The 21,718-nt window shown below is 45.8% G+C and overlaps 1 protein-coding gene across 2 annotated transcripts; it reads left to right on the forward strand.

Annotated features, from left to right (window-relative positions):
* The first annotated feature begins 588 nt into the window (after window positions 1-588).
* LOC135917879 (uncharacterized) lies at window positions 589-19,163 on the forward strand. Of its 2 annotated transcripts, XM_070526969.1 has the most exons (6): window positions 589-5,189; window positions 5,990-6,163; window positions 10,434-10,600; window positions 12,855-12,928; window positions 16,331-16,420; window positions 18,978-19,163. In XM_070526969.1, exons 2-6 carry the CDS (start codon window positions 6,050-6,052, stop codon window positions 19,127-19,129), a joined length of 597 nt encoding a protein of 198 aa, XP_070383070.1. In that variant the 5' UTR covers window positions 589-5,189; window positions 5,990-6,049; the 3' UTR covers window positions 19,130-19,163. The 2 variants fall into 2 exon arrangements, 1 of the variants encoding a protein (XP_070383070.1); XR_011508908.1 differs by lacking the exons at window positions 5,990-6,163; window positions 10,434-10,600.
* The last annotated feature ends 2,555 nt before the right edge of the window (window positions 19,164-21,718 follow it).

Here is a 21,718-nt window from a genome sequence, read left to right on the forward strand (position 1 = left end):
TGAACAACTGGGAGCCCCTTGATCTCGAGGTTTGGGTTCCGACGGAACTGTTTTAATTCCAAGATTGCTTTCTTAGCTTCCTGCAGTTCTGTGCGGAGCAGTTCATTTTTTTTTTTTTGACACTGAACATTTTGCGCTTTCACCTCAGCAAGCTCATGACGAAATGTTTCAACATTACCCTTGAAACACTCAAACCCTTCATTCATGAAATCGATCGATTGCCTTATGCCCATGAGTTCACGCAAATTTCTGTATTGGAGCTCCCCATTTTTTCTACATTAGTCATCATACCAGAGGCAAACGAATCCAGCTCTGCTACTAGTTCATTTATTACTTTCACAAGTGCTTTGATGCTACTCGGCGGTTTCTCCGTAAGAGCCTCAGTGACCTCATTTAGTGGTCCCGTGTTATGGTCCCCCATATTAGCGCTTAGTAACTCGGGCAAGACAATCGAACGACAGCCCAATTCCAACTACAACCAGCAAACCACAACACACTCGGCAGGAACAGCGACGGCAATGCGATGAGGCCGTTTCCAAGAAGACAAATAACCACCAACTGAAGTGACGCAACACAGCAGCTGCAGAATACTGTTGTTTATTGCTCTGTACCTGAGCTTTCTAAGTTACTGAAAAGAAACCGCGGGAGCAGCGACGCCCGCTGCGGCCAAGCAACGTTTCTTGCTAGTAGCTGATAAGGAACTCGGCGCACAAGTGCGCTTTATCGACGACTCTGCATCTCTTCCCCCTTCAAAAACCCAGTCAAGTTGTGCGGCGAAGTAGCACTGGGCCCGCTTCCGATGCACTTGCTTCTCGGGTCTCCCCGGCCGGCTGTGTTTCCTCTGAGCTGCGGCCGAGCGTTGTTGCATTCTCCCTGTGCGTTGTCGCTACCGCTAGCCGTGTCCGCAAATGATGCACATGACGGCGCTGTATTCCCAGGGGTGTCTGCAGCCTTACCATGTGATTCCCCTCCGTCGCTATTACAGTCCCTGGTAGCCATTTTCGCCCTCGCTGAAATAGGCGGGACCAGATGGGCTTGCCAGGTGGGAACAGTGGCTGCGTATTGGCCGACGGAAACTGTTTCTGGATCGCGTCAGCCTCTGCAGGTACCTCGCCTTCTGGGAAGTGGGCAGACAGCCCTGCCCGGAGCTGGAATCCAATTAGTAGCTGGGAAGGTGATTTACCACATTCGAGAGGCGTCGATCTGTAACGGAACAGAAAACGGGACAGCTGTTCCTGTAATGTGCCGCGTTTGTTTTTCTCGAGACCCTCTTTTATTGTTCGCATAGCCCGCTCCGCTAACCCATTTGATTGTGGATTGTACGGTGCCATCCTGATGTGGCGTAGGCAGTTTTCCCGCATGAACTTTGCTATTGCCGAGCTCGAGAACTGATGGCCGTTGTCCGACACCACACACTACGGAATACCAAAACGGGCGAAACTTTCTCTGAGCAGCTGAACAGTTGGGTCGCTGTTTTCACAGGCGTTGCTTCTATCCACTTGGTTTCCGCGTCAACTAGGATGAATATTAGGTAACCATTAACAGGGCCTGCAAAATCCACATGCAATCGGTATCACCGCTTTCCAGACTTGGGCCACGGAGAAGGAACTTGCGCCGCAGGCATCGACCAACACTGCACGCACTAGCGGCAGCCTTTCACTAACCTTTCAATGTCATTGTCTAATCCGGGGTACCAGAATAACGTACGCGCAAGCCTCTTCATGGCCCCGATTCCTGGATGCGTATCGTGTAGCTCGTTCAATAAGCATTGCCCGGCTGTCTCCGGCACGACCACACGATGACCCCAGTAAATAAGGCTATGGCTCATGACGAGTTCGCGTCGGCGGGTGAAGTACGGAAGCAGATGCTGCTGCTTCTTGGCAAGATGCGATGGCCAGCCACGCTCGATCCATTCCCGGACTTGCCGAAGTGTGCCGTCCTCCTGGGTCAGAGCAATTATTTGTTCAGATGGAAGGACAATTGCATCTAAACCCTGCGTGTAGAGCACATATTCCATTACCACTTGACTTCCGCGTTCATTATCTCCTGGCAAAGGCATGCGACTAAGAGCGCCTGCGTTACCACTGTGCAATCCCTTGCGGTATTCCAGATTGTATTGGTATGCTGATAGAAGGAGCGCCCAACGCTGAATTCAAGCTGCCGCCATCTGCGGAATCGGTTTGTCTGGGTGGAAGAGCCCGATGAGTGGCTTGTGATCCGTTACTAACGTGAAACGATTGCCGAACAGGAAATCGCGAAACTTCGAAATTCCAAACCCCAAGGCCAGCGCTTCTTTCTCTATTTGTGAATAATTGCGTTCTGCTGACGTCTGCGTTCTTGAACGAAGTGCTATCGGATGGTTCACGCCCTCAATGAGGTAAGATAATACTGCGCCTAAACCATCTGATGAAGCGTCGCACTCTAGTTGCAATTCCTTCTGCGGATCGTAGTGAACCAGAAAATTTGCCTTTAACAAAGCACGCTTTGCTTCCTCAAAAGCTCTTTCCTGCTCTTTTTTGCAGTTCCAGCGTTGGCCTTTCGCCAGCAAGCGATATAGCGGAGCCAGAGTCGTAGCCAAATTAGGCAAAACATTTCAGTAATACGTTCTTAGCCCCAGAAACGACCTAAGTTGGTTTACCGACTCTGGTTTTGGCGCAGCTGTTACGGCTTCGAGGTTGTCCCGCAGGGGGTGAAAGACGGTTGCATCAATCTTGTGCCCCCAGAAACCGCACTTCTTTCTCTCGGAACCGACATTTGGATTTCTTCAGCTGGAGGCCACTGTCCCGCAGTCTCTGCAACACTTGTCGAAGCGTCGACGTGTCATGCTGTTTCTCGGCGATTCTAATGTCGTCCAAGTATACGCGCACTCTTGGTAAGCCCCGCAATAACGACTCCATTCGCCGCTGGAACAGTGCGGGAGCAGAAGAGATGCCGAAGGCTAATCGGTTGTATGAGTATAAGCCCTAGTGCGTGTTGATGACGGTTATTGTTTTAGCCTCTTCATCAAGCGGGAGCTGGTTATAAGCATTCCGCAAGTCCAGTGTTGTGAATAATTTAGCCCCGTTGAGCGCAGCAAAAATGTCATCCACCTTTGGCAATGGGTATGCTCCGGGTGAGTGGAGGGATTAAAGGTGAGTTTAAAATCGCCGCACAGAATGATGTCCCCATTCTTCTTCACCACTGGTACAACAGGCGCAGCCCACTCGGAAACACTCACCGGCGACAAAACGCTTTGCTGAAAGAGGCGGTTAATTTCCGCGGACATTGCTTTGCGAAGCGCAAACGGCACCGAACGAGCCCTCCAAAACCGTGGCACCGCACCTTCTTTCTTGTGCAGCTTCAAGGGCGGACTTTTTCAACAGCCCAGCCGGTCTTCAAACAACTCCGAGAACTCATCAAGGAGATCTTTTATGCCGTCTTCAGACTGTAGCGCATGAACGCCTTGTACAGCCTGTTCTTCGAAGAGTGACGAGCTGGCTTCGCGGAAAGTTTGAATTGTGTTTCTACCAAAGAGCAATGGTCCGTCACAGTCGACTACCATGAGCGAACTGTCCACTTGCGTCTTGCCGTGCTCCACCCTCATGGCGACTCGGCCGAGCACTGGAAGAGGCCCCAAGAAGCAGGCCAATCGAAGTGGCGTTCTTTCTAGCCCAGGCCACCACTTACGGTGCCTCTTAAAGATGTTTTTTGGAATAACACTGACGGATGACCCTGTGTCGATCGGCATCCGCAGTGTCCTGCCGCCCCGGACCAAGTTTCGTTCCATTGGTCGCGTCCTCTGGTCAGCATTGTTCCGGGTGGATAGGGCGAAAAGCATTTCTTCCCCGCTGTCTTCCTTATCGGACAGTTCGTTGAGCGCCTATGATCCAGGTTGGTTGGTGCGCCAGCATTGGTACATTCTCGCCAAGTGTCCTCTAGTGCCGCATTTCCGGCACACCTTCCTGACATGTTGGCATTTGCGTGCCGAATGACTTGAGCCGCATCTCCAGCACGAAGGGTGTGGGTCTCGTCTATCGTACCCGCTGTCAGCATTTCGTCCGCTGCCACGACGCCGTTGAACGAAGAGCGCATTGCTAATGCCTTTCTCGCCATCTGCATTCGTCACGGAACGAACGTTACGGTCAGCCGTTTCTGAAGACATCGCGAATTCTTCATTTTCCTGCTGAGTCAGCTTCCTTTGCGTCAGCAGGAACCGCCTGTCGTCGTCGTCTCGGATACCACAGACTATCCGGTCTCGTAACATTCTGTCCAGAAAACTGCCGAAGTTGCAATCTTTGGCAAGACGTCGTAAGTCGGCCACAAAGTCTTTAACTGTCTCGCCATCTTCTTGCTTCCGTATGAAAATGCGTGACTTGCCGCCGTCTCGTTCACTTGCGTGCTGCAGTGCTCTTCTAACACCTTCACAACTTCGTCGTACTCTAAGCTGTTCACGGGCGTTCACGGACATCGTCTCTGAAGAACTCGAACTACGCTGTCACTGAGCGATGCTACCAAAAGCGCCCGGCACTTCGATGAGACCTTAATATCGCTACCTTCGAAGTAAGCCTCGAGGCGAACACGGTAGGCATCCCAACTGCTTGCTGTCTCGTCAAACTCGGGTGGCCTCGATCCCATCTTTGTCACCACTGAAGTGACGCAACACAGCAGCTGCAGCATACTGTTCTATTACTCTGTACTTGAGCTTTTAGGTTACGGAAAAGAAACCACGTGAGCAGGGACACCCGCTGCGGCCAAGCAACGTTTCTTGCTGGTAGCTGATAAGGAACTCGGCGCACAAGTGCGCTTTATCGATGACGCTGCAACAACCTGCAAAAATAAATGCGCTTGAGTATTCAGCGTTCCCACGCCATCTCTGTTACTGCCAAAGTGGTGCTCGCCGCACGAAAACAACGCCCACTCGTCGCTGCGATTCCAAGTTTCTTAACTCTTGTATCAAATGGCGTCACTGATGATGGTGGAAGCGGTGTGAATGCAGTGTCACTTCACAGGCCAGGAAATCGAGGATGCGTCGCTGGCATGAAAGGAGGCCTCTTCCAGCACTCAAGAAAGAAGCCAAGCCGCCAAGTGCAAAAATAAATGCGCTTCAGTATTAAGCGTCCATACGTCATCGCCATCACTGCCAAAGTCGATCCCGCCACCTCGTGCTGATCATTCTTTCCTCCCTATTCACCACTTTCTGTGGGTAAGAGGTAAGCCCATCAGCCGCGCACCGCTCCATAGCCTTCCCATAGGGTTCCAGTTGTAGTTGAGATGAGGTCACTTCCTACGCGGGATGCTTGGAAAATAAACCTTGTCATCCTTTGTTGCTCTTGGGCTAAGCGAACAGACTATCTCTAAGAAGCGTGAAATGCAGGTTTGACAACAGGGAGGCTTGGCTTCTCTGGTAGCACTTACACTGCAATATATTGTTACGTGTAGTTGATGCCCAATGCTATTTACAATTTATTTACAGGGGAGCTAACGGAGGCCAAAATGGCGACGCTATATTGTAACAATATGTCAACGAGCACTTGACGCCATCAAACAAAGAAATGTTCATCCACTGTTTCGTCATTGTTATATTCCTGTGAATCAGCTAGTGAGTTTCTGGGCATCCACAAATTTCTGTGAGGCATATTGACGCCTAGACGCCAGTGTACAATCATGAGTCGTGATTACAGCCTCCCCTAAATTTACAAGCCTTTGAAGAGGATAAATCCTGCGCTTTAGCGCTCACACTTCTACACTACAGCTGCACGAATGCACACTCCTTGCACTCGTTTAACCATTATGGACGTCCGGTTAAAGTTCACAACTATCACACCGCTTATTATCAGCCGATAATAGGCCGGAAACTCTACACAATTTTTACTGCTGAATGTATATCTATGTAGTGACACGTGCGCATGCGTAGGTGCATTCGGTAAAGTTTTCTCATTCAGTTTCGCTGTAAGTCTCACGTTCGATCACAACGTTTTCTTTTTCACTCACCCTATTTCTGGAACGAAAGCTGCTTAGGTGTGTCTCTCACATCTCGCACTAAACGGAGGCGCAATCCCCGTGAGTCATCATGTCGCCGGTGGCAGTCCTTGTGCTTTTTGGAGCTTTCCGGGCAATGTCAAGTGAGGAACTTTTTTACCCCGAAGAGAGATCTGACCTTCAGAAGTATCAAGACGCAAGTACGGTGAGAAAGTTGTCGATTCCCGCCTGCCTTCCGCCTCCCTGAAAGTCGAATTGTTAACGTACAACTTGTTACCCTAATTACATTACGCATGCAGGTACTCCCCATGCGCATAGCTCTGATTAGTGGTGCAGAAAGAAGATTAAGAAAAAACCGAGGGGTTCGGCTTGTAGTAACAATTTCAATGAGAATATAGACAAAATCACGTGTTCTGGCATACCAAAGCAACCAAAGAATTATGGGGTTTGGCATCCAGAAACTGCACAGTGGTTTATGAGGGACGTCATAGGGGAATGCTCCGGGTTAGTTTAAGTGACCTGGGGTCCTATAACGTAAAACTGTTGCAATCTGTTTTTATTCCAATCTGCTCACGTCCAACTTACGCAGCCACCAACGCAAGCATCGGGTGGTGACCCGCAATTTTGTTTGAAGAGCCCAATCAAATGCTCTTCTTATTTATGAGAGGTTACTTTTGTTTTAACAGAAAACATCATTGCCTACCTTGACACGTTTTTTTTTATATATAATTCGCTGTGAGAGACCAGGAGGACGCAGAAGTAGAGAGAGGTTCGGTGTGGCCGAGATAGCACAGTGAAAGTAGATAACCACATGAGGAGGGTAGTTCCGGTGTTGGCGATTGGTCCAATTTTTCCTGGCTCATCACACAGCCTACAAATCTCGATTGTCCTTGACTGTGTTTCTCTTTCGTTGACCTCCATCATGTTCATTCTAACAGACCGACATTCATATAGCCGAACAATTGCGTGTTCTGCACAACTCAACTCCTTCCTTTTAATATCCACCAGAATAGGAGTTATATACCCATGTAGGCACTCTTATATCTATTTGCCCCCGCATCTTAAACTTCTAGGTCTCGCATTTACTGTTGTATCACTCATTGCGCGTCCTTTGTCATTTTCAGCAATTTTTTTGTCTTCAAATGGCTTTGTGTGCACGTTAAGAAACACACCCCAGGTCATAAAAAATATTCCGAAGGATCACTGTAAATCAATGAAGGATCATTCCATTACAACGTCCCACATAACCCAATGGGCCCATGCAGTTTCGGGATCTTATACCACACAATTTATTTCAGATTTCTTACACACCAACCTTTTATCCCCCAACCACGTAAATCGTGACGTCGAGAAATATACCCGTGGCGCATGTTGGCGCAGACTTTGATCTCAGCCGAAAGGCCCATAATTCTCACTTTTTGGTTGTTACTTTTCTTTCGTTCAGTCATATTAAGTGTAAACTTTTTTATAGAAAAATCACTATCTGATGCCGCCTAAAGGCAACAAAATCCCAAAAATAATATGTATTTAAGAACAAGCATGTCAATTAATAAGGATGAATAGAAACAATAAACGAGGCATAAAACCAATATCACAAAAGGGGTGCCATCATCCGCTTGAAAGTAAGGCGATTTCTTTGGAGAGCAGCGATACTCACTGTTCACTCACACACGTGTCACCTTTCTCGTCGATGCAGGGAGCCTTATATACCTCACGTGCACACTTGTGTCGATAGCGCCTTAGTATTTTGCAGTGATTAAGCGAGGCCTGACAACAATATCGGGCAGTGCCCTGGTAGGTGGTGCCTACATTTCCTTCATTATAATGGCATGTGCGCGGAAGTGGTCGTTGAAACGTCAGCCTATTTGGCCAGTGTAGCAATGATCACTGAGAGAGGGAGTTCCTGTACAACATTGTGGCAGCAGTAAAAAAAGAAAGCTTGTTTCTTTTTTATCACGCGTAGTGAAGTATTACTTTTTTTGATGAAAGAACTGTTCTCAAACTTGCCCTTCCCGCTGCAGCTTTATGGAGTGTGACACTCGGTGACATATGGAATGACCATGGTGTGAGACTGCGAAGTATTTTGTTTGTTTTTCATTCTTTTTGTCATTTTTGGTTGTTTAATGTGCGCTAAGAGACATTTTTTTCATGAGAAATAGCAAACTGTCCAGAAAACTTGCCAGTCACAGTCTGAGCACCTGTACACCGAAAGCTGCAGCGCGCATGAAGATGGCATGGCCAGGACAAGGCAGCCCTTAAAACGTCATTTTTCAGTTCCTCGTCTGAATGCACTAAGTATGAGGTGAGAGGCTCTTCTTAGAATGGGCGCCTTTATACCAGCCCACATGGTAATTAGATAAAAGCAGTTTTAGCTCAAGTGACCAAAGTTTAGCTGTCGGAAATTCAGTCATTATTTGTAGTTCATCTATACATGCACAAAACGTGCCAATTAACTCTCCAGTACAAAGCTGAGTGCCGCGATGGATGCACTCATTAAAAAAAACTCAATAGTCGTCTACAGATCTGAACGATTTCTCAGTGCTTGTTTGTTGAAGGCTGTCAATGAGGCATGTCTCATACTTGTTAGAAGCAGGCCGTTGAAAGTTGGAGAAAGACACGAGTAAATGTATACGCCTTTCTTTAATATAGAAGATTAGCAGTGTGCTTGGTGGAACTGGAATTCAAATAAATATTAAAAATTTCCAAGCTCATATGACAATGTCAATGAGTCTTGAAAACGAACGCACCCACAAGGGTCACTGCATTGCCTCACCACTGCGCAAATGTGATGGTGATTCTGCGTTAATGAAAATATAACTATTTCACATCGACAAATGATGACTTGTGGCGGACAGCCCCTCCGGACATAGCCTGAGACTTTTTGGAGCTTCCTGATAAGGTATGGATCTTCCAAATCAAGGAAGGAAACGAAAGGCTGCAGGCGCTTTCCCATGAGCTGCTGTCAGATGCCTTGATCTGACCCCATGACAAGGAAGGGCAGGTCACCTTCGTGCGTCTTCGCTATGACGAACAAACAGGTTCATGCCTTTTGTCGAGCAGGCCGAAGCTGCTAGTTTCAGCCAGTCAAGCCTCTTCACAAAGTTTACCTTGATCTTTGGAGCCTTGACGTTCATGTCATTGGAGTTGCCAGTAATGGCAGCCTCAGCCATCTCATTATAGACGGCAGTCGATGCAAGAACAAAGCCGCTGTAAGAAGCATGTGACGCTCCCTCGGGCATAATCTTCGTTGGCCCGCCAGGCTCGGTAGCCTGCCATGCTTGGTAGGCAACATTGGGCAGCGCACCCAATAAACACCGACGAGCACAGCTGCTCAGCGGTCAGTCATCATTCATCGCCACCACGCTGCGTACCGTCTGTCTAACGGAGGGTGCCTCGAGCCCTCCCTTGTTCAAGAACCCGGGCGGATCGTGACAGCCGTCTTCCTTATCCGCCCATAGCAACTTGAGATTCGCAGCACGTAGCGATGTGATGGCGGTGGTCTCGCGGGGCACGATAATTTGCCCTGTAAACAATACGCCGTCGACGCCCTCTTGTGCGCATTTGTACGCACTTGTCCCTGTCTTCAGCACCCACTCGGGATGTTGTTCTCCCCGCTAGGCTAAGAAGCTCGACTTCCTATTTGACTTGATTTGATTTGCTTTCACCTAGTCAAGCTGGGGTGGTCAGCAGAACTTGGACCCGTTTCCAATTCACCCTTAACACCTCGTGAAAGGTTGCCTTTTGTTAGCAGCACGATTTCATGTCCAGACTAATACTAAGTGAGGTTCTCATTTAATTACATTTCGGATAGCAAAGGCAACGGCATCTAAAGAAAGTCCGCCGTCTGCAACACTATGCGCTGGTCCCCGAGGAAAGCTTTCCAGGCGCTGCCGTATGCTGCTTCTTCCGGAATTGCTGCGTGCGGGCAGGCAATGTAAAAGTCTGTCTGACGTCAAACCTCCGACTGGAACATCCGACACAGCATCCTTTGATGGTGTCAGTACACCAAGCAGCCATGTAATGTCAGGCCATACAGTAATTATTTATTCATAGCGAACATGACCCAGTCGCTTAGTATTCCCTAGAATAAGTGAAGAACGATGTCGGGCATGGGGTAAAAGGGCGCCTGACGTATTAGAAATGAACTGTTAAAGCAGGCTAGCTTTCACCGTTTAGTACAATGAAACAGACTAAGTGCTGACCACCTCCCTCATTTTCTTCGTTTACTTCTCTTTCCTTCTGTCTGTCCTGTCCCGTGCGCTATTACTCTCTTTAACTTGAACATCTACCAAAGGCAAGTCATTTGCGTTGGAATTTAAGCGCTTGCTGCATGAACCTCGAGTTTTCAGTGTGTAGTAAGGAGCAGCATAATAAATAGGAATAATTATGATCGTAAAAACAACTTTAATAATAATTGTTATATTAATGTACTACTAGTATTACAATAATATTAATTATCATTTTTTCGTGTGCAGTGTTTTCCTGATATAGGAGAGTGGTACCAAATATACAGGAACTACTACTTCGACCCCAATTTTGGTGGCACAGCCAAATGCGTGATGTACAAAAGATTCGGAGAATACAACAACTTCAGCACGACAGCAGCTTTCATCTATGGGGAGCGTGGAACCGGAGGAGCTATGTAAGCGAAAATTAAGCACTCTATTTAGCGGGGGTTCATTTCTTTATAATAATGTTTCACTAGGAACTAGGCGTGCAAATCAGAGGGGTATACAGGTTTTCTCTCAATGTGAGAGGTGATCTAGCAACTGTATTGTATAGGTCTTTTGCGCGGGACCTCTACATACAGCATGCAATAAAAGGAAAGCATACCAAAACTTGTGACCTAACGATCTCGCACTTCTCTACGTAGATCATCTACATCCACATGCTCTCGCTCTAGCTAAACATGCGAGATACAAGAAGTCAAACAACGTATTTACCTATAGTCACGGTCAGAATTTATGTTTTTGATTCGGGAGTACGCTAGAGGTGAGCCGTCTAACTTCAGCCAGTATCAACCCATACAAGAATAATTCCGGTAGTCAGTCACACTTGGAGAAGCTGCGACCACAAAGTACTGGCCAGCAGGCCCTCAGGCCACCAGGCATGGCTGGAGCGTCCCTCCTCGTCTTCTACATCAATTGCAATGACCCTGTAGCTGTTGTCTATAGAGTAACTCACCTCGACATTTCCAACACACTGTGGAAACTAGCCTTTACTTGGTTTTGAAAGCTTGATGTGTCGCTATTCAGGGTACACAGTTTTGAGATGTTACGCGTGCAGTAAACAGGCTTGAATCACATGCTTAAAAGGAAAATTAGGTCAAAATAATCTGACATAGGAAGAAACGACAAAGTCCAGCACTACTCTTTGTCGTTTGTTGGGCTTGTCTTTGTTGCTTCTTCCCATGCAAGTTGTCTTTTGTATTGCGCTAATTTTCCTCGTCAGCAATGCAAGGTCAGCTTGCCCAAAAATTGTTCTGTTGCATCACAACATGGGTCGTCTTGCGAGTTCGGCCGTTTGAAAGCGGCTTAAGGGCGAGGCTGCGAATGCGGCTTTGTTTATAGTGCACAACTGCTTTCTATCTCTGAGGCAAACGTTACATGCGACGAAACTTGCCAGGCCCGAACTTCTGCATAATTATCGCCACAGCGCAACTCAGACGAACAAAGATAGTGCAGCTTTACGTATCCATTAGTAGGTGCTTGAGTGTTTCATAGCATGCCCGACACCAACCATCGCATAAAGGTCGCAGTTGACCGGCATTCCAACAGCACCGCCTGGACGACGCAACAGGTTTATACCGTATACATATAAATTTACACTGTTCTCTAAACTCAGAGGGGACATTTAGCGGAAAATTATTACAGCGAAAGCCTTATATGTCTCATAGGACAGTAGAACTTGAGCGAAAACACCTTGACGACACGAAACGTACAAAAAGGCTACGAACCCTCGACCTTTGGTGGGATTCAAACGATGGCCAATTGTGAGAGTCGAGCCCATGACCTTTGCAGTTAATAAATGCGAAGTTAGTTAAGATAGAGTTAATTAAGACACTCAAACCAACGACCACTGGTGGGAGCCGAACGCACGACCTTTGGTAAATATTGTTAAAATATGCACATGTAATTAAGATATAATTAATTAAGGCAGTCGAACCCACGACCTTGGGTGGGAGTCAAGCCCTCGACCTTTGGAATAAAGAGGGATGACTAAACGAAGTACACTAAGCGAATTAAAGATGATGACTAGGGGAATTAAGAAGTTTAGGAAGAGGATCAAGAGGGATGACTAAGAGAAGTTGATAAAGCGAATCAAAGAGGATGTGTACGTCATGTGCCCGTCTTTAATGCGTTGGCACTTGGGCTTTCACCTTCACGTCGTCTTAAAGATGACATAAGAGAACCTGTGAATTCGTTTTGCTCCTGGGAGAATCATGACTTCTATTTTGTCTTGATTTGAGTTCACGTAATGTCAATCCCTTCACTCCTCCGAAAAAAATCAGGAACATATCTTGTCGCGTCAATTTCAGTTAACTTGCGCCCAACCCTAGGTCGCCCATTGTTTTTGCTACAATGCGAGTGCGTTAAAAAGCGCATGGGCAAAGTACGTTGAGAAGATATTTCCAGAATAAGTGTGGTGATATGGATGCTATAGGATTCATTGCTGTCCACGATAACATGGGAACTGCGCACAAAGGAAGGAATACGAAACTGATATCACACAGTTATATAATCGAACATTCCGAGCCCCAAGAAATGTCATTTTTCTGTAGGATCAAGTGAAGCAATTTACAAAATGAGAAAAACATCCGAAGTGCATGTGACGCATGAGTATCTATTAACACATCAACATAAGACATAAGTGCAACAGTGTTTCTTGTCTTTCAGATGGGGTCGGGAAGCCCTTACTTCAACGCCTTGCTATAGCGGGAAAAACCTCTTTCAATTTGTTCCGCTCAATGGTAAGTATCCAAAAGCGATCTTCATGTAAGACTGACGAGGCTGTTTATCAGCAGTTTCGAGACTTCATAGCACGTTAAGTGCTCCCTACTTGAATATTACAGGTGACAAACATGTGAGTGTGTGGCAGTCTATAAAATTGAGGATAGCACTACCGCTTCCGTCACCTCGGCACTACCTCAAAAATTCATTTGCAAGACAGTGCAACGTGTAAACACACGTTTGCCTCGTAAGTAATATCGAACGGGCTACTGCGGTTGGTGCAGCGAAGTCATAGGCAATAAGTGCATAAATAGAGGTGTATAAAAGCACCGTAGGTACCCTTGCTGGAAAATGCGTTAAACGGCAGAAGGAGCAGCAGCTTGCCACAGGCCAAGTAATATGAGAAATAAATTTTTGTGTAATACGTAATAAGCAATGCTTTCAAAAACTGTAGACATTTCTCTCACTCCTCGCAATTGCCAACAAGATAGTGCGCGTCACGTATGAGTTACGCGTCTTGTCATTTGATGTCACATTAAGTCTCATGCTCTTAAGCCACGAAATATCACGTAATTATTACACGTAAAGCGTCGCAGATGTGAACCTATTTCCCGCCGAACTAGCGGAGCAGCACGTTTCTGCGACCAGCAACCACAACGCGGCGGTTGCACTGGCACCCAAAAAACAGTACCTCGCATTCTGCAAGCACCAGTGTGCACAAAAGTAGCCTTAATATGGTGTAACCATACATGTAGACGTTGTAGTTGTGACACGTGAAGCAGCTGTCCCTACTAAGTATGAAGCGGAGTACAGCAAGAATGTCTGACATCATCTGTAGGGGACGTACAGTCACGCGATGCAGTTTCACAAGCTGAGAGTCGTACGTTTCACATTAAATGCAACGGACAAAGTAAGGCCTGTGAATAATTTCGCGAGTACCGTTTTCAACGACAGGAGTTTTCCATACTTCTTTTCATATGAAAACAGCAGCACAGGCTAGACGCGTTGGGATCGCATATTTGCACGAGCAAACACATTCGAGTTTTAATTTTCCCCATCGAAAATGGAATTACTTGAGTGAATCCAGATTACTCAATGACATTATTTTTCTCCTTCAGTGCTGTATATTTGATAATTGTGTTCCATTTTATCTGTTCCTCTTCTTGCTGTGGCCCTATATCAACAGTATTCAATGAGTAAATGAATAAGGCTACACGCAGACAGATAAACGAGCACTAGCTCCATCATTCTTCAGCTGCTGAATGCGAGCTACGACTCCGAGGCAAAGGTGAGCGTCGAGTCAATACATAGGCCTGTCAAATGACAACGAAAGTTTGCCGAGCACGCTCAACATTCATGTGACGGTGCACCGCCTCATCCGAATACGGCCAGTTTGGAGCGCTATTCCCGCGTTGGGATTACGGCCTCCGTATGGGGCTGTGCGCCCGCGCCGTCTGCTTCGTCGCAGCGGGCGCTGATTACCAAGAGAGATTGAAGCCGAAGACAGATGTGACTATGCTTGCCGCTATAAAAATGGTATCAACATGCTGCTGCCAGCCTTCAATGGGCGTTCACGCCCAATAATTTCTTCCAATTTCCTATAGTGACTAAAAATGTTGTAAGTACAAATAAATGTCCTCGAGAGGGAGTTTACTTTTTCGCAAGTATTTAAAACCATCGGCGGCATGATTTGTTTTCACTACATACATATTCCAGAATTTATTTCAGTGGGCATTTCTGTGCCTTTATGTGCACAATACAAGCAATGAAACGCGACAGAAAGGATCTTCAACAATATCTTTATTCTGCATTAAAAAGAATTGAATTCCTGGCAACACCGAGAACACGGCAGCAAAAGGGGCAGCTGCATTAAAAAAAAATAAGTGACACTTTTGCGACCCTCTTGTCTGCGCGGTCAGGAGTCCCCAACAACAAACTCCACAGCATCTGGCACTTAAGGTACAACGTTACGAGCGGCGGTCTTTTCTTGTTGAGGTTATTATCTTCGTATATTGACAAGCAAGACCTACACAAGCTTTTCTGTGGGAGGTTCGCCAAGTATGACATGCACAATATCTTCTTTGCTTGTATTTCAAACTGATTTGGCTGAATTGCGGTCGACTTCCCGCCATAGTTGCTGCGTCAGTAATGCCTCGACAGCGCCGTCCTGTGCGTTATTTACATAATTTATGCACTTTTCTGTTAAGACAGTTATTGATCCCGGCAATTTCCTCGTTTTCCTTGCAGATATGGGCAAGTGAAGGCACCATATCAGACGTCATATTGTCGCTATGTATCGTGAGGCAAGAATAGCTGGAAAGGCGGTCAGCGTCGATTTGTTCTCAGCCGCATCGTATGCACTTCTGTTGTCTTTGTACACTGTATGTCACTCGAGAGAGATTCTTCCAACGCACCTAGACGTTGCAGTTTTTCGGTCCCAGGTGGACGTGGTTTTCTTTTAGCTGGTTGCTTCCGGAGCATCCCAACTGATGACCCTTTGTATGATAGGTACCCAAGAAAAATTGTTTGAACAGCCCCGGGTACGAGCTTCCTTAACATGTCGTATTTTCTGTAGTCTTCTTATTTGAGGCCGCGACTGCATGTGACCGGCGAAGAAAAGCCTTCGTAGACAACAAAGTCCATTCGGTATACGCTTGCCATTTCCCGTTGCAGCAGGATAAGGTCAGCGGGAGTCTCATATAATGGGACGCCACCGTATCATCTTTTCACGGAATCGCAGAACAGGGCACCACACGCAGCAATACTTGAGCAGCGCAAGCATGAGACAAGTATCAGTCGAACTTTCACACAAAAACACCCCACGATGTGCGCAGTACAAATGTAGTACAAAAAGTACGAAAAGTACAAAAAGTGATGACAGCACTCGCGAGACACTCGCCACACAGCTGACCACTGCGAGAGCAACGACGCGCCGGCGTCCGACGTGTCTTGAAGTTCCGCGCGCAGAGCATCGCGGCCTTAATTTATAGCAGCAGGAACGTGGAACCAGATGCCGGCGTCGGTAGACCGGCGCAGCACGCAGGAGCAAGCATCGTATAAAGCGGAGGGTGTAAAAGTTCTAAACCCGGATATAGTGAAGCATATGAAATGTCACGGGTATAGCGAAGTAGGTGCACCACATAAAGCGGAGTGCTTGCAGGCTTGCGTAGATTTTGGACAGTGGCGGTACAGGCCCCTAATAGTTAAGGTCCCTAGGGACCTTTCTAGTACTTCAAAGGTGCTTCCTAACTGCCTTATATTACTTCGCTGCCTTTGATGTGAGTGGTTCTGATTGGCATACGTCCGCGAAGATTGTTCTTTGTTCATATTTTTATCAGGTATTCTGTACTGCTTCCCAAATCTGACGCATTCTAACGACACCCCATTAACTATGTCATCATCACTTCCGCATTTACTGCCAGGCTCAGGTGACGCCGTTCAAGAAATGTACCACACAATATATGCAGAATGCGACACCTGTTTCGTTGTACGTCACCGCTACGCTGCAAACGGTGAGTGCATTGTATATCAAAACTCAGGTTTCCACTGAAATATGATTAAAACGTGAATTAAATTACTGTGTTTCTCAACCGCCAAGTCGCATCGAAGCTGCACGTTTTAATGTGTTGCAAAAGATTGAGCGACGTGCTATTAACCATTGCACGAGGTCACGGGATTGAATCCCGGCCACGGTGGCCGCATTTCGATGGGGGCGAAATGCGAAAACACCCGTGTACCTAGATTTAGGTGCACGTTAAAGAACCCCAGGTGTTCGAAATTTCCGGAGTCCTCCACTACGGCGTGCCTCATAATCAAAAAGTGGTTTTGGCACGTAAAACCCCATAATTTTTTTTTCTATTAACCATTTTGTGGCAGAAGTGAAGTTAGATGACTATTTGAAATGGAGTTGTTATTGAGCCAAGCGAATGTCACAACATATTCTCAATGTTGATTTTTTTCTCCTAAATTTCTGTTCAGCTTCGGTAAGCACATGTAAAATACCTAAGAGAGCTTGGCTGAGTCCGTGCTCAGCAGAGTAGCATGCCATACAGTGGTATCGAATTCATACGTATGTAAGAAAAATAAATATACTGGAAACACGAGATACTTCAGGAACTTCAAGACCAGGCAAGCATAAGGTACACAATTAATTAAACAAACCATAAACTTTACGAAAATTTTGCGAAAATATCACATGATCAAGAAAAAATGTAGCGAACTTGTGCAACCTCACAAAATAGCAACCCACAGGCTGCTTTTTATTTAGCGTTGCAGTAAGAATGTCATTTAGCTGTAAAAAAATCACACACCTTATTATGTTGCCCCTATATAAGTTATGAATGGTTGAAACATTGGCCGCATATATCGCTATCCGTCTATCTATATAAAACCACAGCAAACCAACATGGGAAGTAGGGTCTTACACATCAGCTTACACCTCACCCACGACCTGCTCCTAATTTCAAGGAAATATAAACTACATGCTTTCATTTACTTAACCAATGAGGCTGGAGAAGCCTACTACAAGGCACGTAGAATGCACAAGAATGGGAAAAACAACGATGGTTGAGTAATTACTTGTGACACTTCTAATTAGGCCAGGAAAGGTAATGTTTTCCCACGCGAAGCACTAAACATGACCTCCATATCCACAAAATGTAAACTTGGTCTACGTACCACGGGGTAGAGGAAAACATAGGTGAAAGCAGCTGTGTCACAGGTTTGAACAGTTGATTAAGAATTCTTTCTAAAGGCTGCGATTCATCCACACTCAATTAACGTCGCACAGAGATATGCCGCAGCGTTCCCCATTTCTTAAGTTTGGTTTCGACGGCATTTGTAGTGTTGTCAGGGTAAAGAGCTAAACCCTGCCCCGTTCATAAGGCATACTCAGAATCCGGAGTGCATCCTTACGTAATTTATTCCAAAGCCGCAATTAACCTACCTATCTTCAACTTTACCTTCAAGATCACCGATTACCTGTTCTTTGTATTCACCAAGCATAAACGAGGCGCCTCGTTTAGTTCACAGAGGTGGAAATTCGGAGATCATATACCGCATAATATAGCCAAAATGCTAGGGTTAAATATTTATATGTAAGGCTCCTAATTAAGCCAGAAACGTTAGACTATCGCGAAACATTGCGTTTAAGATGGGCCCCATTTTTGATGAATCTAAAGTTTCCGTAATGCAAAGTTACCTCGGTGTATTGGAAAACTAGATGAAAAGGGCCGCGCTGCACTTTCTAACACTTATTTTATGATTTTTTGCAAAGGCTTTTATCCCCTTACACGCATTTGAGTGCGCACACGAACTGCTCATTGTATTCAGCCCGATTTTTCCAAGTTTGATGTCTGTGGCGTTTGTATTTAAGCCAGGGCATCATGCTCAAGTTTTCACCGCCCTTAAGTGCAAGCTTTAGCTTGGGAGCTTCTATCTAAATACATGGGAAACGATAAATCACTTTTCTCGTCAACCACTGCATCAAATTTGGTGGCATTCGCTGCATTTAAAATATAAAAGTTAAAGGGAGTCACTGTTGGCAGCAAATTTTTGATTTAGGCAGTCAATTTTTTTATAAAAGCTATTGTAAAGCGCCAATTTTATGAAAATAAACTAAGGAGCATTGCCATTTGTTGGGCGTGTTGGTAAACTGAAAGCATATTTAGCGCCAGCAAACAAGGACGGAAGGGAGACGACAACCGTCCTCCCTTTCGACAACCTCCCTTCCGTCCTTGTTTACTGGCGCTAAATAAGCTTTCACTTTAAACTATGGAGTTCGCAACTCTGTAACACAACAATGAATAATAATATCGCAGTTCTGTATATTGCATCTAAATTTCGTGGGCTAAATTTCGGGCTACTAGTAACACGCTCTCATGAGTCTGCCGAGCATTTGCTCACGTAAATCTCACTTCTTTCTCTCCAGTTAACCCGTTTCTTCGATGCAAGATCGCAAACCGCACGCGAACCTGAATGACCATTTTGCATTTCCTTCGCGTTCTTTCGTTCCAATATGCGTGGAAGAGGATGCACGCATCTCCCTAACCTAATAGTCCGTCTGCACAGGTTATGGATGCAGCTTCTGGCGCCGAGTGTCTACGTTCCACATGCAAGCCGACTGCTGTGAATTCATCTACGACGAAAACTGTGGCTCCACGCCAAAGTACCAGGTGTACCTTCCGTCATGCGCGCCAGAACTGGGCATGCCGGGTATTTAGACATTAGAGTCGCCTGGCTGCATTGCACTTCTGTTCTGGGCGGAATAAAGCGAATATCGACTGGCAAAGAGTTTAGTGTCACACTGTCTCGTTTTCTCGCCCGAACCTCATTATTTCCTTCATTCTGATGGTCACCTAGCTTCGACGTTTCATCTCTCGGGGACTTTTCAGGCAGGAGTCCAAGTGCAAATGTTTTGTTAACGAGTCCTGGGATACAGTGTTGATAGACCAGCTCTGCTACGATTAGGTTGTCTTCAGTGAATATTTCAGGACGTACTGTTCTTCTTCCGGTAGCTCGGGACTTTGTTGTCTCGGATCTTTACCCTAAAACAGTTGATTTCTAACCAGCGATCGCGCTCGTTTTTTTTCTTGGTAGTCCTGACATTTTCGCCGCAAATAATCATAATCGATTTAAACGAGAAAGAGAGGATGCCAGTAATGACGGTGGAAGAGTAGCTTCCGCGCGTTTAATTCTTCGATCAGGTAATAACCTCGATTGTGCCGAGCATCTTTTACGCCTCAGCGAATAAACAAATGCCCTGAAGGTTTTTTTTTTCTCTTTCAGAATGCAAGCGTTGTGATTTCTGATCTATTTAGGAATTCTTAAAATACGTAGGCGAACGTCGTCTCCGGAAATCCTCATAGGTGAAATAAAACAGTGACAGTCATTAACTGATTGCTTTGAGCAGAAGAACGGAGAATACCAAATAAATATACATTGCTGCCACTAAGGTGAGCAACGGAACTTCTCAAACTGTTTTTATAGTAGATATTGACGGCACTATCCCTATTGCAGTTCAAGAGGCACAATATCACTGTTTTTGTCTGTCTGTCTGTCTGTCTGTCTGTCTGTCTGTCTGTCTGTCTGTCTGTCTGTCTGTCTGTCTGTCTGTCTGTCTGTCTGTCCGTCCGTCCGTCCGTCCGTCCGTCCGTCCGTCCGTCCGTCCGTCCGTCCGTCCGTCCGTCTGTCTGTCTGTCTGTCTGTCTGTCTGTCTGTCCGCCGTCTGTCTGTCTGTCTGTCTGTCTGTCTGTCTGTCTGTCTGTCTGTCTGTCTGTCTGTCTGTCTGTCTGTCTGTCTGTCTGTCTGTCTGTCTGTCTGTCTGTTTGTTTGTTTGTTTGTTTGTTTGTTTGTTTGTTTGTTTGTTTGTTTGTTTGTTTGTTTGTTTGTTTGTTTGTTTGTTTGTTTGTTTGGAGATGCACTGATCAGTGGCAGATAAGAAACGCCTGTCAAGCCGACAGCAGTTGCGGCTAGGCCGAGACTGTAATGCATATATGGGCAAACTAGACCCCAACTTATCCCCCATCACTGACTCTGGTCCATCTCAGGGAGTTTGTTGACCCAATATTATTTAAGCACCAGAATCAACCTAGAATACATTTCCACAACGAGTCGCGAAGTGATTTATGCTGCTCTAGTGGGCACACTTTTTCCAGATCCCATATATAGAACACCTAATTTATTGAGGCCAAATAAGGACGTACTTAGGCGGGTCCGCTGAATGGGTATACCCCCTACAGTGAAAGTGTTTTTATATAAATTTCATTCGGAAATGCTTCCTTTTAAAACCACGATAAATTCGACACAATGCCTTGTGCCGTGCTCAACAAACTGCCGATTAAGGCTGCGGGCCAAGACCATAGACCACTGTTGTATAGACTCGAGATGCAATATTCTTGAGGACATTTTCCAACGTACGATTACAAAGGGCATAGACTGCGCCCTACTCAATTGAGTTTCTGCCGTTTAGGAATGCTGTTGATTCTTCATATGACATGTTCATGCTGCTGGGTTATGCGGTCTTTGGAGACCTAAACTCTGTGATAGGATATTTTGTTTTGTTTCAATGTATTTAAAAAAGCGATTGTACTTCCACGCTGTTGATCGAACCTTTGTTCGTTTTGACAACAAATGGCCGTTGGCTGATCGACCAAATAAATGCGTTGTTTTCGACTCTGAGTTGTACGTATACGCTTTTTATTCAGCTCAAATTATCTTAAACTTAAAATGAGACGGAGCATCATATAGGATTCTGCATTTAATTTTAGCAATTTTAGGAACTAAAGATATATAATTTTTTTGAATGCTTGCGGGCATCCAAATTTCATATAACCATACTGCTCGAGCAAGGCAATTCAACATTGAGAGCGAGGACAGAACAATAGTGGTTGTTGCATAATTTGGGAGTTCTGTCTGTTTTTAAGCTGAAGTCCAGTGCATCTTAGGTATGACTGTCCCTGCTGTGTCCTTCAAACGCACAATTGGTGCTTTGAAAAACACGCCCTGTAATTCTTATGATTGACATATAAGGATCCTTACTTGCATAAGATCATTCCTGTTTTCAAGGCTGTTCACATGTATTCTGTTTGAATTGCTTACCTACTAGCCCACCCGCATATTCAGGATGGCTGAGCTGAGTACTAGGCCATGTTTTCAGCGTTTCCAACGTCTGAAAGACTGGTTCATTATGATAACACGATGCACAAGAACCTGTATACTTGAGCGCACGTTAGAGAACATCGGGATTAGAAAATCAATATGAAACCTTCTGATTTATTTACTACCATGTAAATGTTGTTTTGAGCCAGAAC

This window comes from Dermacentor albipictus, chromosome 10, assembly GCF_038994185.2.
Source record: "Dermacentor albipictus isolate Rhodes 1998 colony chromosome 10, USDA_Dalb.pri_finalv2, whole genome shotgun sequence".
NCBI classification, from domain to species: Eukaryota; Metazoa; Arthropoda; class Arachnida; order Ixodida; family Ixodidae; genus Dermacentor; species Dermacentor albipictus.